This window comes from Nannospalax galili, unplaced genomic scaffold, assembly GCF_000622305.1.
Source record: "Nannospalax galili isolate Female #2095 unplaced genomic scaffold, S.galili_v1.0 scaffold291, whole genome shotgun sequence".
NCBI lineage: Eukaryota > Metazoa > Chordata > Mammalia > Rodentia > Spalacidae > Nannospalax > Nannospalax galili.
The window spans coordinates 4989774-5008182 of record NW_008330588.1 but is presented as its reverse complement, the minus strand read 5'-3'; the positions used below and the strand labels follow the sequence as shown (position 1 = coordinate 5008182).

Sequence of the window (18409 nt, the reverse complement as noted above, 5' to 3'; positions counted from 1 at the left end):
ATTACAGCAACCAGTTAGTATTCTTCAGAACTGTTCTATTTTATATTTCAAGGTTACAGCTTCTAAAACTCTACAGTAGTCATTCTATTGCAAGAGGCAGCAAGTTCACTGGCCTTGCTGTGACCCTGAGGTCAGAAATTATGGAACATACAGTCATAAAATGCCTCAGGGTGAGATATCTATGGCAGAAGGGCAGGAGACTGTTGCTGTGTCTTCTCTCTAAGACAAAGCTCAGGAAGCAAAGTCATCTTTACTTCTCTGACTTTAGCTCTGTCCTCATATCAGAGTTCTCTTTTAGCAGTTATCAATTGAATATATTTAATAATAGCAAAGTCTTCTGTAGCAGAGCATGCTGATGATTATACATTCCTGATAAAATTAAAACATAAGCATGGATTTCCTGATTCTTGCTGGTAGTCTCTGAAATTCTTGATAATGCACAAGGATCCTCATAAGTATTAAATGCACTGAACTTCTTCCGCAGCTTTCTGTATTTTCTACATTTTATTGACCATTTTCTCTTGCAAGCTATTTTTAAATATTTTGTTTCTTATTACCCATATACTCCCCAGTGGTTTACTCTCATTTCCTCTTCTTCCATCCTTCCCTTTAATTCTAGAGGGAAAATGTGTTTCACAGCGAATTCCTTTGGGTCATCTGGGAGGGATCCCCGAAAACACTGTAGAGAAAAAGCCCGACCGAGGCTGCCTGGAGACCACAGGGATAAGACATACCACATTCTATGGGTTGCAGCCCAAAGGGGTGGGGAGGGGTGGGTTAGGCATGAGCCTTGCACCATTACTACCAATCATCTATTCAGAGTTTGGTGTTACACAGCACTCTGATGTGCTCTCCCCCCCACCTTTAGGATGATAGCTATGGCATCACCCATATTTTAGATACGATCCATTTTTCCCAACTCTTCGATTGTCCTTGTCTGACAGTTAGTGCCAATTTTTAGCCTTAGAATTTTTCATTCACCTTTCAAATGTATTAGTTTTGAAACTTATGCCATCGATTGCTTCAAACGCACACACACTCTGTGAATCACATAGGGGCAATTTAGCTCTTTGCTTCAAATGATTTTTAAGAACTATTCCCCCCTCACCCCCAGGTAACTTCACTACTCTGAAAATTTTCTATAGTGCTATCTGGAATGCCAACTTTTCGTTTCTGGGAAATGGTTAAGGACTATCTCTCAAGTATTTTCTGCCATCTGCTCACCCACGTTCACCTTGCAGCCTTCCATTCAGCCCCTTATCACTTTCACAGTTCGCAGCTCTTCTCTGCACTCTGTAAGTGACTGTTTCCCTTACTCCATCTTCCAGTTCATGAATTCTCTCTCTTTACATGGGTCTAATCTCTGTTTGATTCATCTGAAGTTACCTACTTTCTCCTTTTGTAGATGATGTCAAGGTAGTCATTCCAGAAAGACTGTCATTTTATCTGGTCTTCTCCATTGTAATTTTTAGTTATTTATATATTGTCAATAACTTTAAACCAATAACTTCTACAATGAGATGTAATTGAAGCATTATTGGTAATTGACAGTTCTGAGAGAGATGACTCACTTCCCATACTAATGGCTGATTCTGTCTGTGCGCCCGCCTCTCTCTCTCTCTCTCTCTCTCTCTCTCTCTCTCTCTCTCTCTCTCTCTCTCTGTTTAGCATATGTGCAGATGCCCAAAGAGGCCAGAAGAGGCGATCAGATCCCCTAGAACTGGCTGGCATTACAGGCTATGGTGAGCCATCTAACCTGGTGCTGGGAATTGAACCTGAGATTTCCCCAAGAGCAGCCAGTGCTTGTAACTGCTGGGCTATTTCTCCATTCCCGTTTAACATTTTATGTTAAAAGTCTCTCTCTCTGTTTAGCATATGTGCAGATGCCCAAAGAGGCCAGAAGAGGCAATCAGATCCCCTAGAACTGGCTGCCATTACAGGCTATGGTGAGCCACCTAACCTGGTGCTGGGAACTGAACCTGAGATTTCCCCAAGAGCAGCCAGTGCTTGTAACTGCTGGCCTATTTCTCCATTCCCGTTTAACATTTTATGTTAAAATTTTTGCTCACCACATCTGCACCTGAAAAATATGTATGTCACCATGGTTGCCATGTCACATCTATGCATAACGTAGGCTTAGAATCTGTCTTCCTGTGGCTGACATTTTCCCTGCCACTTCTACAGATGCGCAGGAAAGTGACCTCATCTGTTAGTCTCTGTAATAGGACTGAAAAGCCCTTATGGCTTGAGGAATTGGTGAGAAAAATTATCCCAATCATCAGCTTCTTGTTTCTAAATATGTTTAATTCATAAACTTCATATATATATCTCACAGGTAAGCAGAATTTTTCACTTCCTATTCTGATGGAGATTTTCTCCTTAATTTTTAGCGTTAGAAAACTTTCAAAGTCTTCTGTTAAGTTCAACTATAGATTGCTGATCCATTTTCGTTATTTTTACATTGTTCAGCATTTTCATACGTTTATAGTGGGAACTATTTTGGGTTGATCTGTTACACTGTGAAAGGACATTGTACTTGCTTGCACATATCTGTTTTCAGAAGCTGAAAACAGAAGTTTAAACCCAGAATGAAACTCAGATTGGAATTTCTTTCTCTCTAGCTTCAAATCACAATTATAGTTTTGTAGATGAAAGAAGTCTGAAATGTTCACTTGAAAACTTACCACATAATCATCTATAACAATGAACAGTTCAATAAACTTTTCTTTGTAGAAGCCCTGAAAATTTACAGAAAATTCAATGAAATATGTTAGTAGGAAAAAATGTAATGGTTTTATCATGATTTGTTAATACTATTTTTATTTGAAATACCACCATATTATTAAAACATGTGGCTCACATATTGGATTTTGGTAATTGGAAGCATCATTCAATATTTGACTTTTTTCCTTTTAGTCGTTGAATTCAAATAAAAGCTGAACTTAATTATTACAAATTAAGTTCATGGTATTGAGTGTTTCTTTTCTCCTTTACAAGGTAAATGGTTCATAACTAAGCTCATGTGACACTCACATACCTGTGTATACAGACACACACTCATGTGTATGCATGCATACACAATATATACATGGCTGAGAGCTAAGACTAACAGGTAAGAACGTCCTTATTCATCCTACTTCTCTCTCTGAGCCTCTCACAGTCCTTACTGGTCTACAGTCTACAATTCTGAAGAAACTTAGAAGCATTGTTAATTACAGGTCTTTTTTTTTTTTTAAATAGAAAATACCCAAACCAGGAAATTCTTCTGTTTTCAGTTCTATGGTGCCTGTATATTCTCTGAGGATAAAGCCAAGGATCATTGTTCAAAGATCTGATTCGACCTTTGTGGACCGCATAATTATTTGTTCATTGAGTCAGTCTACCAAGAAACACCTGTTAGGTGTATGATAGATTTCAGACACCCACTGTCTAGACATGAGCCTGTGAAGAAAAGCAGGCTTGCAGCCTACCAGCAAATAGCTAGTGGCGTTTGAAGGGGTTAACATCTAATTCTGTAGAAGCCTGAGAACACCGGAAACTCAGAAACTGAACGTGTTATCATCCTTAATCATCGTTCCTCGTTAGAACATTGGCTCTAATGACAGTGGAAAGTGGTTTCCCCATAACATCTAATTCTGTAGAAGCCTGAGAACACCGGAAACTCAGAAACTGAACATGTTATCATCCTTAATCATCATTCCTCATTAGAACATTGGCTCTAATGACAGTGGAAAGTGGTTTCCCCGCCTTTATTGAAATTAATGGAACAAATTGAAATTTATTGAAGAGAATAAACTTTCTAAATAGACATCAGAAAGTTTGAATTTCAGACTTTAGACAATGACATATTCTTTTCTGAGTGTGATCTACAATTCCCTAACTAGATGGACAAGTTTTTTCTTAGAAGATCATAAAGGAAATAAGAAGTACTTTTGCTCAGGTGAACAGGATTTAAGTAGCAATACTCACTTCCACTTTCTGATCTTCCTGATACTTAGGATCTATTGCAGCAGGTTTCTTGGTAAAATTGAGCCCGGCACAGGAATCGCTGACAACATAGGGCACCTTGTAATTGTATTTGAACACCAGATGCTCTCCCTCATCTGAGTATTTCATTGGCTCGATGAGATACCGCTGGCCGTTCACTCTGAAGAAGCCCCTGTGGAAATTGCCACATAATGTTATTCAAAGCTGCAGTTACCCTATTCCATTGTATTGACATTGCCTTTACAAGAAAGGGAAGCTACAGTTGGGTGATTTGGGTGGCAAAGAATTTAGATGACACACAACCTTAGTAATGGTTTCTGAAGATCAATTTAATCTGGCTTTTCAGACGTTTGACAGGATGGCTTCTGCTTCCAATATGATTAGAACGGCATTTTCCACCTGAGATTGCCTCAGGGTGTTTTGCATTAATTTGATGGATTTCTTTACCTATCATGTACTAATTGTGGAATAAGTTTATGAAGGTATAAAAACTATTGTGAGATAATTTCATCATAAAAAGGGGTTCTGAGCTTTGAAAACGCTGGAGCTGCTCAAGGCAAGTCACTGCAAGTGGAAACAGAACTTCCTTTCCCTTCCACCCCAACCCCTTCTCACGGCCTCCACCTTTGTCCTCAAATCCAAGGTCAACAGCAAATTCTAAACTAAATTTCTGAACTTCTGTTTTCTAGAAACCAGAAATATCCTGCTAGTAAAAAGAGAAATGACCGCAGCATTGTAGTGTCATAGGAACCTACCAATCACAGTAAGGAGACCTACATTTTGGAATCATTTCTACTGCTTGCAAGTTCGATGTTCTTAAGCATGTCTGTGATTTTAGCATCTTGAACTCTAACATGACAGCACATGCTATGTGGTATTCATGGATCTTCTGACTATGCATCCTCTGATCATGTGCTCCCAGACTCAGTTTTCTGAGGGTTATGAATTACATATTTTGTTAAGCATGAATGTAAGACTAGAGTTCAAGTTCATACTCACTGCAGAAAGGATACAGTACCTCTTTCCATTAATTTTTATATTTACTAGAGTTGGAAGCATAAATCAGATAAGTGTATGTCTTTACAATCTGTAGTTCCATAAGCAATTTCATAAAATTCATAAAGGAAATATACGAAGATGCGCTGCCTTACCTCAGACCATTACAAGTGCTGATACTGGCAGCAGAATCAAACTCATGTATGATGGAACCTTGGTAAAAACAGTGATCCTAAAACAGAAGACTATTAGGGTAAGTATAAATATTGATGCTGTATAAATAGCAACATTAAATTTATTTCTGTTTATAATAAATCTGTATTTTAAACTGACATTTTTTTCATAAAGTGACATATTTTTCTGTGTTTATTCATGATATTCATTTAAGATATTTAAGCCTCCTAATTCGATGATTACTTTGTGTCAACCCATGCTTAGATTCTTTCCTCACAAAGTTCTACTGATATGTTTCAGATGTGACCTTTTTATATAGAAATACGGGTTCTTTAATAGACCTTCAAATCTTTGACAAACCAACTGTCTGTGCTAGGCATTGTCATTTCCCCAGATGCCTGTGAAATCAAGCCAAGCTCTTGATGCTTCCTAAACTTAGGTCTTGTTCTCCACCCGTCTCCTTAATGCTCTTCTCTCCTGCCTCTCTGCTTCAATCCAGCCAGCATCTTTATTACTTCTGCTTGGTGCTTTATTCAAAGAAATGCTCATCTAATTACTCCAGTATGTCCAACACCTGCCTTTGTCACCCTGGAGGTGACACTTTCCACACCCTGCAAGGACCTCACACTTTTACAGGATAATGATCTCTCCCTACACAAGAACTCAGTTTTCCTCTTGTCCTATTTTCGAAGGCTACATGGAGACGTGGAGATCATAGACGTTGACAGTTGCTTTAAATAGATGAAATGGACATTTTTTTTAAAAAAAACATACTTTTAGTCAGAGGGGATAATATTCTTGTTCAGAAGGCAAGTTATGGAAAGCAGCGAGAAGGTAAAAATACATTCTATATCCACTAGAATAATATTAAGGATTAATACAAAGATCCATTTGAAAAAATTAGAGGCCTTAATGTTATTGCATAAGAAGGTCTGGGCAGAGGTCACAGACCGTGCAAGGCTCAATTTGATGTAGATCTTAAAATTTAATTGATATGTTTAGAATTTATCTGTTATACTTAATCACAATCCCATCAGCGTCTCTTATATTTATTTGGGGTGCTGCATCACCCTTCTTCCCCTTCCTACCACAGTGACTATGGAGAAACAAACAGTGAGGAAGATACTACAATCAACGGTTTGCTGCTAAGAAGTATTCTGCCTCCTGTGGGGATCAAAGGCTCCTGTTTTCTATTCTATCACCATTCAGTTAATTCAGGGCTGGTGCTGTTGGAGCACTTTTGGAGCAGTTTTTTAAGCTGAAATTGGGATTTAAAACCATATTAGGAAATAACAGTTTGAGAGAAGAAGCAAAGGAGGGTTGTTTGAGGATACCAAGATCTGGGGATAGTTGGTGACGATATTTCCCATTATGGTGTAGAATGTTTCACTGTAATTTGAAGCAAGGAATTCCCTGAAAAATAGAGGAGAGATAATGAGATTTATTCATTCTAAAAATCTCACGCACAAAACTAGTCCTTTGGTGGAGGAACCTCAAAACTGCCTTCAAATCTCATCATGTTCCTCTTCCCGATAAAGATTAGAGAAATGACATCAAGCACATTCATGAAAAACCTTGCAAAAGCTAGATTCATAGCTGTATAAATGCCAGAAAAAATCAACAAAGATTCAGGCAATTTTAGCAAACCAGATTTTTTTTTAATCTAAGAAAATAATTTGTAATGAGCAAATAGAGTTTTAGTGCAGAGATGCAGGGATGGTTTAACATTTAAAACAAGTAACTATAAATTGCACTGATTGGAATGAATTCCAGTTTCAGATGTGACCCTTTCACTTATGAATGTGACTCCTTAGTCCATCTTCAAGTCTTTAACAAACTAGCTCTTTTGTGCTAAGACAAAGCAATCCCAACACACTTCTCCATGAGAGTTCCCAAACTAATATGGAGAGTCCATGACATATCTTCAGGCATTCAATAAACAGAAGCATAATATGAAACCATTTGAGATGCCAATAGGTACATTTCAAATTGATTTATAAATTCAATAAAACCCCAACTGAAATTTCAGCAGAATTGACAGGGTGATTCTAAATATACGTAGACATGCACTGAGACCTGGATCATGTTATTTTTTAATGCATTTGTTTCATACAGATATTGGGGGAAATGGGAAACAGCGCTGAAGAAAGACAGAAAATTCTCTATAAATATTAGCTTTGTTCATGCTGAGAATGTACAGTGACTGAGAAAGTACTAATGAATTAATACTCTCTTTAGATAGACCAGATTGAATGTAAAGTACTCCCAAGAATCAAAATAGGGAATAATTTAGTAACTGAAGAACAGAGTCTACAGCCTTTAAGCTGCTGAGATGTGATAAATGTATACTTCAAGAGAAGAATTCACATATAAATAGACTTGAAGAATTCCCTTTACTGGCTGTTTATACAAAAATGAGGATACCAGAGGCACCTAACCCTGCAAGGTATGGAACCAAATTAGCACTTATCTTGGCCTAAACTGGGCATGGTAGTACACACAGGTAGTCCTAGTGCTAGGGAAGTGGAGGCAAGATAACCAGGAGTTTAGGGTCACCCTCAGCTGCACCATGAGTTTGAAGCCAACCTGGGCTACAAGAGACCCTATTAATAAAACAAAACAAAAGAAAACAAAATACGTACCTTGATTTCAGAAGGTGGAAGATTAAAGTTTTTCTACCTACTTTAATTTCATACAACAATTCTTCCTCATGAGTCTCCTGAAAAACAAGATCCTTTATGTGACATCCCCACCTACTTAGTGTTAAGGATCATTACCCACCCATAGCTCCACACAGTCCCTGAAGGGAAGAAATACTGAAAAAGACAATGTAAAGAAAAATAGTGCTTTAAGGATGATTTTACTCATATTTTAGTCAAAATTTTCAAAGGACTTATTTCTTGTAATGAACTAAAATGAATAATGTATATTCTCCCCTCGTCTGGGGATATGCATACTGCTGTTTCACTATTTTATTTCTTTATGTTTTGTAAGAATACTTTATAATGCTGGCTCACAGTTGTGTGCAAAACGAGGGTCCCTGGCTTCCTATAGTCATGCCAGCACAGCAGACAGAAGTCAGATAACCAAGTAACTGCGTGAGGAAATCATCATAACAGAAGAGATGTACAGAAGAGATGTATGCCAGCAACACAGAAAGGAGGGCTCAAGGGCAGGACACAACACACGCAAAGACACTGAGGTAGGAAGGAGCTTGGCATATCTGAGGAGCAGACAGAAATTCAGTGTTGGCAGAAAACTGAGTGTGAATACAAATGAGAGGGAAAAGATCTAAATCATGTGCCTCTTAGTAAGTTGAGGATTTAGACTTTCTCCTAAGAGCAGAGAGATGAGAAAAAGGGCAGGGGGCTTGGCAGAAACAAGCAGAGCCAAGTATGATACTTTAGAAGGTCTACTTAGTATAGATAATGGGCTGGCAAAACCCAGTACTATAGACAAAGATACCATAAAGGTTTTTGATAGAAGGAAGATGATTTGAGCAGCAAAATAAAAGTAGTAAGTGATTTCAAAAAGCACTCCTATGTTAGAACTAAAAGTCTTGGACAGTGTTTGATGGAGAAGTAAGATGGGCCACAAATGAGCCCAGGTTTCTGGTGTGTCTAATTATTTTAACTCTGCCACTAGGACAAGGAAGATTTGAAAAAAGGCAGCTGGGGTGAAGGAGTGGTTTTTGAATGTGGGTGTGTATAGTTAAGGCCTTTTAATTCCAGGTTTTAAAAAGTTAGGGCTTAGAACTCATAGCTGGGCATGCAAGAAATGAGGAGTCCAATCAGTTGAGAAGGATTGAATTAAATATTAAATTAAGAGTGGGTTTTTCTATATTTCAATATTTAATGTAAATTTTATATTAGATAATATTAATAAAGTAATACTTATTGTACAATATTCTTTAATATCTTATCATAAATATTGTCTTTAATAAACTTGGTTTACTTTTATTTGGAAGTTTATTTTTCATTTTTAGTAGTTTATTAAGATTTTTGTACATTTACTATAATACATCTTCATCAAACTTAGACCTCCTCCCTGCCCCCCCATATCCCCCATCAGATTTCAGGTATTCTGTCATGTATGTTAAGTCCTATTTGGCCAAGCATTTCTATCCAGGTGTCCCTGGGAAATATTTTTTTAAGATTTATAATTATTTGGAATGATAGCCCTGAATTCCTAGTCAGTCTGCATCCAAGCTTTCTGTTATCAATGCTTTACATTGTTATGATATAGCTCTCACAACTAATAAACCAATATTACTATCATTGCTAATGAAAGTCCACATCTATTTGTATGCCCTTCGTTTTTAACGGATGTCATTGCACTTCATAGTCCTGTCCCCAGTACCATGGCATGTTTTCTTCTCGTAGCTCCTTAGCCTTCCCAGCCTGTAAGTTTCTCAAATGTCCCCTCTTTTGATGACTTTGACATTTTTGCAGCTCACTTATCAGATGTTTTGTGAAATGCTTCTCAGGTTTTCTGAAAGTGCATCTTAAAGGTAGACTGCAGTTAGGGTTTTCCCAGTGAAAGCCACTAAAGACAGTTCCATTGTGTCATATCAAGGGTACATACTGTCAATATGACATCCTGTGGGTGATGCCAAACTTTGTCAATGGCTGAGGTCTCAGTCACAATTTTATCTCTGTAAACTGACTCTTTCCTTTCCTCATACTCTGTACTCTGAAATGCAGCCATAACGTGCAGCATATTGTTAAGGAGTGGGGACTTGCGCCCCACCTCCTGGAGAGGGAAAGATGGACTCAAATCATTGTTCTTCTGTGAGGAAAATAGGTCTACCCTCCCACTTGTTTCTATTTATTCAGTTATTTGTTTACATCAGTGAGGCACATGGATCCTAATGGATAATTTATATTTAGTAAAGGTCACATCAGTTATTTTTCAAGGTGCCCCAGTTTTGGTTCTTGGGGGCTCTAAGTTTGCTTCTGAATTCTTTTGACTTGACAGTACCAATGTGGTTTTGCAGTTTGGTGGTGGGCTTTTGTTGGTGGTGGGGCACTTTCAGCACTGCGAGTTGCTCTGGGCTCATCTTGTACACTTCCTCTCCCAGACCAGAGCAATGTCGCATATTCATAATGGAACTCTTAATGTCCTTCTTCACTTTCTTAAGGTGATTGCTGGTAGCAGAGCCCCTGAACTTCGGCACAGTGGGTGCTAGGAAGCTAGAATTTCCCTCTTGGCTAGGTGTTGACCTTCAACTAACATAAAGGTTTGACTTTCCCAAAGAGAAAAGAGTTGGAGATCAACTTTTCAACAAAGAAAAGTTCTTTGTAAAATAACTTATTGGAGAAAAATAGTAAGGCATTATCTCCAGATGATAGGTGACAGAGAGTGACTTCTTAGTTGTCTCAAGAATGAGGTGTCAGTAAGACCATCTGGGAAGCAGAAATGCATCTTATTTATGACTGAGAAACCTATCAAGGGAGGGATTAGAAAGCTGGCTGCTGCCATGGGAATGGGAAGAAAAATCATCATACTGGAAAAGACCTGTACTCTATCACTGTCGGGCTAAGATGCCTGTCAGTATTTCTTCAAACCTAGGATGTAAAGTGCAGATTTCTAATGATAAATATCTACGGACACGTATCTGAGATCTGTATGACCTTGGAAATTGAGTAAATCCTGAAGCTTGTTCCCTCTTCAGTATTTTGTCTATCATCTTAAAAAAATATTTTGCCACTTTTATTATCTTATGTGTATGAGTATATTTCCTGCATGTATTTAGGTCACCCATGTTGTGCAATGTCCACAGACATCAGAAGAGGCCATTGGATTCCCCTCAGAACTGGAGGTATGAGCAGTTGTTAGTTGCCATGTGGGTGCTAGGAATCAATCTAGGTCCTCTGCAAGAGCAGCCAGTGGTCTTAACTGCTGAGCCATCTCTCCAGCCCCTTTATCTACCTTCTATAAAAATATGGATTACTTCTGAGAATAGAATCGTGGCTGTGCTCAAGATTTCTCTTCTGTTTCAGAGGAATCCTTTTAGGATGAACCAGTTCTTGACCCTCTACTCCAAAGATCACCTTTTCTAAAAGAAAACATAATGGGAAAACCATGGGATGTTGAGACTCATCTTCAGGGGCTTGCCCAGTGGAGCGCTTCTCATACAGTTGCTGCACTACCGGCTGCCAACAATGCTCTCAGAGCTTCTCATTTTGCAATGTAAGGGAGTTGAAATGCGTCAGGAAAATACAAGGGAAACTGGAGATGTGGGGGGAGGGTGAAGACAGTGTCACTTATCACCTTGTTCTGAAGTTACTGCTTTGTTATTTTATCCTCTCTGTGCCCTGTCTCCAGATGTGGCCTCCTATCAAAGCCTGTACAGGAATGGCCTGTTTATATGTGAATAGCCATTGTTTTTCATTTAGGGATGTTTACATCGAGGTCTCAACTCCCATGAGTAAGTGCCAAGCTTCCACTTGTTAGATAATGTTAGGTATCCCCATGTCAGTGTTAAGCACCATCTTTTATCACATCCTATCACATTGTTCCAGGTGAGCTTGAACCTTAAACAGCAGTAAGGATGAGAGGGCATTGGTTTTGGGAATGTGCCCAGATTTGAATCAGGGCTTCACCAGTGTATTAACTGTCTGACTGTGAGTAACACATCTAATGTCTCTGAACAGTGTTTGCAGAAACATTACTCTCATATTTCTCATCACTGAGGCTGAAATACAGGCATAGACTTTTCTACATTCCAACATACAAAGCAGCCAGTGGTTAGCACAGTGCCTCTGTACTGTAAGTATTTAGTCAATACCCTTCCTTCCTCCTTCCCATAATTGACAAGAGTGTTTAAGAGGGATACTATTTTTCAGAGATAATGAAAAGAATAACACATACCTGTAATCTGTGAAATGAGGACAGTCATCAAAATTATCCCCTTGGGGAACATTCTGAATGGTTCTGGTAGGAAAAGGGAATGGGCATTTGAGAGACGCTGTGCTTCGCTCTCTGTTTCTGTCGCTACCGCACATATGCAGAAGCTAGCAGATAGGTGGGCAGTTTTGATCCCACACAGGAAGCACTCCTAGATCCAGTTACACAACCTGTTCAGAGCTTGGGGCTAAAACTCATGTGTTGGACATCGTGTACTAATTAAACACAACCACTGAGATGGTGGAGGTGGAGGTGGACTTGGCATAGATTCCTATTTCATGTCTAATATGATTATAGATGTATTAAAACTTCTGAAGTAAAAAAAGAGTCATTGAGTGATGTTTATGCACACTTTGGATGAAGAGATGAAGTTCTTGCCTTATAGAAGACCAGATATAAAACCATCCAAAAGCATTTCAATAAAATAAAAATTTTAAATTTATAAATGTTACAAGTCACATATCAGTTAAAAATTAGGATATACAGTTAAAGGCAGGACTAAGTAGCTTTATAACATAAAACTGTTTTTAAAATATATTATTTTTATTTTATGTGTATGGCTGTATTGCCTGCATGCGTGTGAGTGCACCCATGTCATGCAATGTCCTTGGAGATCAGAAGAGGGCATCAGATCCCTTAGAACTGGAATTATGGACAGTTGTTGGTTAGCCACCATGTGGGTGCTGGGAATCAAACCTGCGTCCTCTGCCAGAGCAGGCAGTGCTCTTAACTGCTGAGTTCTCTCCAGTCCAATAGAGAATTGTTTTAAATTAAGATGTACACACACACACACACACACACACACACACACACACACACCATTAGACAACTGTACAAGAGGTATTACAAAGCCTCTCCCCATCTTGGTGTTGTTTGTATGTTGTTTGTAGAATAGCTCCACTGTAGATACATCACCGTTTTCCCTTCTGGGGGTGCTGTCTCCTTCCTCAATCCACATTGTCTCATATTTCCACAAACTGAAGCAGTCTAAGTCAACAGGAAGTTTCCTTTGATAGTTAAAGAAACTCACCACACTTCCTGTTGAATACTGCTGTCAGCTCAGACTCTGCCTGCTCCCCTGGACTATCATCTTTACCATTGTCTCTTCAGCTAAACTCTCTCAGCTGCCTGAGGCAGTCTCATCCCCACATATTCCACTCATGCCATCTGCCTTTATTGTTCTACTGAAATAGCTGACTTTTGTCTCCAGTGATCTCACCATTTCTATGTCATTTGACATTTGATTTCTCCTGTCTCCCTCTTAATGACATTTGTCCCCACCTTGAAATATTCTATTTAGCTTTCTTAATATAATTGTCATCTTAACACCTTTCTAGCTCTCTGCCAACTTAGAGATATAACCTCTTCTACAAAGTTTTTGAATTTTGAAGATCGTCAGGGTATCATCTTATACCCTCTTTTTTCTCTTTTAAGCTGTGTTTACCTTCAGTTATGTTTCAATAATTCTATGATGTGCCTCCTATTTTATATTTCCAGCCAACTTTCCACTCAACCTCTTCATTGGAAGAACTCCAAGTACCCGTAGGCTCAAGACCAGCAAGATTAAAGAACAGTTCCCCTCTATTTGTTCCCTCTTAGGCGGTGATGCCACTGTTCCTTTAGCATCCCACTTCAGGAGCCAGTATCATCATTGCGTACTTCATAAACCATCACTAAGCACATTTATTTTACCTCCAAAATATGTCACATTTGATTCTTTCCAGATCTTCCACCTCCATCCTAATTCAATCAATCAAAGGCTCAGTTTGGGCACACTCTAATAAATGGAATCTTTCTAAACTGTAAATTGATGATGTTATAGACCAGGTAAAAATGCTTGGCTACTTTTCCATTGGTGTTAATACTCATTTGGTTTCAGATCCCCCAAATATTAATGACTTGGCACACTAATCAGCTCTTCTTTTGACAATCTATGAAATAATTCTGTTCTCATGCTTCCTCATCAATGCCTAAACCATAAGGATGGTATGCACAGAAAATGACTCAGCTGGTGAGAGCACCTCTATCCTGACCTGTGTGTCCTCTGCTCTCTTGGTTGACCATGTAGCACTGTTTCTTCTCTTCAACTTTCAATCTCCTCTTCCTCAGTCTTACTGAATTGCTTCACTTTCTGTTTCATAAGGAAAAAAAGACACCTGCACAGGTGTAGACCAGTTCCTCTGCTTCTGTGGATGCAATGTCCACACTTCTAAGGTCTAACCTCCAGTGATGTACTAAAACTTCTTCCTTCTCGCCTCCTGAACTCCATTATTCTCTAGCTCAACGGTATGATCTCAGTTCATAGACACAAACCAGCCATTGCTTTTCCTACCTTTTAAATAGTATTTCTTCTTTTACATCTCTCCCTCCTCTTAGCTCTTACCTATTCCTTCTTCCCTCTAGTACTACAACTTGTTGAAGTTTGAGTCTGTAGTTTGCCTGCATTTCCTGTTGGATTTTTACACTTCATCTAATAACGTAGTTCTTACCAACATTACCTGTGATTTGCACATCAGTCCTAAAGGCCGAGACTGATTCTCAGTTCTCATTCACTTGACCTTGCAGCTGCATTTGGCACAGGGATCATCTTGATCCTTTGGAGAGCATTTGTCTCCCTGGATGCCATGCACCCTCTCCATGCCTGTTCCTGGATTCTCCTGTCTCCTTCAGTGGACCTTCTTTCTCTCTCAGCATCTGAAGCCTCCAGATTCCCAGATTGAATTTTTAGAACTTTTCTCTATAAATTGAAGTAATCCTCTACTAATATTTTCACTTTAGATATCATTCCAAGCACTGATGAGGGCCCAACTAATTTATCTAACTTGACCTTTATACTCTTAGAAGAAATTCATTTTTCAACATCTTCAGTTGAATTACTGTCAGATATATCAAATACGTATAAAATCAGAAATCTTCTCCTGCCCTCCCAATGTGGCATCTTCTTAGTCTCTCTTATCTCAGATACCACAACTCCATCTTTTCCGTCACTCAGGCATCATCCTTCAGTCTTGCCTGACAGCTTGCATCCCATCCATCAGCAAATCCAGTTTCTTCTTCTGGAAAAAGCACCAAAGATCTGATCACCCCTCACATTTCCTTCTCCTGTGTGGATCTAAGACATCATCAGCGTTACCTCTAATCTTTATCCTAGTTTGAAACAGTTTCCTAATTTCTCTTACTGTTTTTCTCTTGTTCCCCACTATACACATATGTGTGTGTATGTATGTATATATATATATATATATATGTGTGTGTGTGTGTGTGTGTGTGTGTGTGTGTATGAATGAAATGATTTCATCAATGCACAGAACAATACAAGATTCTCCCTCCCAAATCTTTTCAATAATTTTTTTTATCTCAGAAACAAAGCCGTATGATAGCTTCTGGGCTCTGCGTGACCTACTTTGACGCTCTTTGGCTTCATATCTTACAGCTTCTCGACTCATTTGCTCTGAGCCAAGTGCCATTGGTCTTTGAGTGTTTATGGAGTATGTCAAGTGCATTCAGCTTCAAGGGCCTTGGCTCACTGTCCCTCTGTCTGGAATGTTCCCCTCTAAGATAGTCACATGACTAGCTTCCTCTCTCTTTTGAAGTTTCTACTCAAATATTATATCAGTGATACAATATTGTATCTCCAAATGTCTTATGTAAAACAGGCCTTTCTTTTCTCACATAAACACCTATGACCCTCTGTGGCCCTGCACTAATCATCATCTGAAAGGCTGTTTGCTAAACTATTTTTTTTCTAATTACCTGACTTCTCACCTTTAAATGAAACTCTTTGAAGAAAAAGATTTTATCTGATTTACTTACAGGTTCATTTGCCATGCTTGGAGCAGTAGGTCATCAATACATATTTACTGAATGAATATATTAGTTCATTGATAAATTTGGAAAAATATCTTTTGTAGACTAAGCTTTTATTAAAAGTAAAGTATAGGAGAGGTTGTGGAGATGTTAGAGGAATTAAGAACCTCTCTTGCAGAGGACCTAAAATCAGTTCCCAGCACCCATGTTAGAAAGCTCACAACTGCCTATAACTCTAATTCCTGGGGATCTTATGAGCTCTTCTGACCTTTGTAGGCATCATACTCATGCACAAAAGCCATACACATATAAATGTAATTAAGAATAAAATCTTTAAAAGTGAACTATAATTTTTTAGTGTTTAATCATTAAGAAGCTATGCAGTAAGATAAACACATGCTTAGAGCCCGATCACCTGGGGTCAGTTTTCAGTGCTTGAACGTTCATCTGCATCTGTCACGTCCTCCTTTTCTTTCTTTCTCTGAGTTCCAGGTTTTCTGACTGCCTTTCTTTCCTCTGATACACTGCCTTTTGAAGGGCATCCGGACATATTTGCCTTTCCGCCTGTCCTCCTTGTGACCAAATTCATTCTTTTTTCTTCAGTTTGAGGGTCACTATCCTCAAAGAAAATCCCAACCCCCAAGTCCAGCTCATATTTCTTAGCAAAACAAGATTCTCTCCTTCTAAAATTTTATGTTATTGAACCAGACATTTCTCTTTATTCATAATTTTTATTTTTTGGAGAATTTCATACAATGTATTTTGATCATATTCAGGCCCCTTCCCCTCTCCAGTCCCTCCCCTTCATGTCCTCTGTTATTATTTGTATTTTTAAAGGTCCCATGCAGTCTAATCTGTGTTTCCTAAGTGCTCTTGGGTGTGGGTATATCCCTTGGAGAAATCAGACATTTCTCAGTCCAATTATTTAAATATCTGTGATGACTAAGAATATTTAACTGTGTTATGGAAAATAGTATTCCTAGTTCCCAGTATATATGAACTATAACTAATTCAAAAAGTCTGTAATTTAGTAAGGGCACATTGTAAGTGGAAATCAGAGACCGGAAAAGTCTGCTGTGCACCATCTTCTTTTAATTCTATACCAGGACATTTTGATTTTGAGTGAAAGAGAAAAGTTCATTTTTCTCACCATTACTGAAAGATTGCTGTTTAAAACCAGAACATTATCCTTCATTCCTACTCTCTACTAGGCCACTGGTGTGGGGTACCGAAAAATGAAATTTTAAGTCTTGTCTGTTTTAGCCCTCAGACCATAACAATTTTCCATGTTTAATGAGTTCACCAAAATATTATTTTTTTTCTTCAACCATTTCATACATGCACGTAATATATTCTGACTGCTTCTCCCCACCACACCTACCACTTCTCATCCCCCTTCCATCCCTCTCAACCCTACAGTTCCTTTCCCAGATTCATGGTTTTGGGGTTGTTTTGTGACCCATGTTGTTTAACCAGGGTCATCTGTGTGACCACATTTTCTTTTTCAAAAATAATGAGCCCTGACACAGAGTTCCATATCAGATGAGCTGTGTGGCATCCAAATATCAGACAACAGTAGATTGTAGAGAAGACTGAGCAGAGTTCTTGATTCCTTTTCCCAGCTTTTCCTGGAAGGTGCTGCCCTGGGTCCCAGTGAGGTTTCACTGGAGTTCTGAGGTTTTAGACTCCTGTCTTCATTCCTTCTCACCACTTGTTTTGAGCAGTTTCTTAAGTCATTAACTACAGGCTTTTATCTAGGAGGCCTCCTGGCTTGCTTCAGAACATGCCATCTTTCTCCCTTGATCTCTCTCACAGCCTAGATGCCCCTTCAGGCCTGCCCCCACAAGCTTTCTTTTCTCTCTTTTCCTTCGTTATACCCCTCTCCTCCACTGAAAATTTGGAAAGGATCTTCCAGACCTTCTTAGGAGGTTAAAGAAGGCAATAAAGAAGGAAATTCACAGTGATGGGGACCAAGAAGTATTGCAGGTGATAAAGAATGTATTCCTAGTCAGTGATGAAAAGCAGGCCATTTTACAAGATCCAGAGTGCTTACTTCAATCAATAAGGGAAAGTGTCTTAATCAAATCACAACTCTAGTGCTGCAATCTTCCTATAAAAATTCTAGAACAAAAATTAAAGAAACAATTCTATTTTTAGTAGTTACAAATGAGCAAAAAAACCCAACTGAGAATAATAGTCAAAAAAGTAAAAATCATCTATAATAAAAACTATAAAACTCTGATGAAATAAATTAAAGAGGAAATAAGAAATGAAAAGCCAGAACCTTATGTATGATTAGAAAATTAATATTATTAAAATATCCAAATACTCAAAGCAACCTACAGATTCAAACTTTTCCAGGGTCTTTTTCCACAGAAATAGAAAATTCATATGGAACCCCAAAAGATTAGAAAAGTCAGAGTAATTTTGAACAAAGTCAGAGGCATAATGCTGGTTGATTTGAAAATATTCTACAAATCTATTCTATTTATTAAAGCTTGGTATTAGCATAAAAGCAGATAGTCAGACCAATGGG

The 18409-nt window shown here is 38.5% G+C and overlaps 1 protein-coding gene across 1 annotated transcript in view; it reads right to left on the bottom strand.

Moving 5' to 3' along the window:
* The window catches only part of Adam7 (ADAM metallopeptidase domain 7), a 33431-nt gene extending 21349 nt beyond the window's left edge, over positions 1–12082 (bottom strand). The window contains exons 1-7 of the mRNA XM_008850771.1: positions 12031–12082; positions 11117–11215; positions 7800–7881; positions 6492–6570; positions 5139–5215; positions 3970–4159; positions 2685–2738 (exon numbers count right to left, since the gene is read on the bottom strand). Of these exons, the coding sequence (XP_008848993.1) occupies positions 2685–2738; positions 3970–4159; positions 5139–5215; positions 6492–6570; positions 7800–7881; positions 11117–11215; positions 12031–12082 (633 nt within the window). The remainder of the gene's footprint in view (positions 1–2684; positions 2739–3969; positions 4160–5138; positions 5216–6491; positions 6571–7799; positions 7882–11116; positions 11216–12030) is intronic.
* Between the last annotated feature and the right edge of the window lie 6327 nt (positions 12083–18409).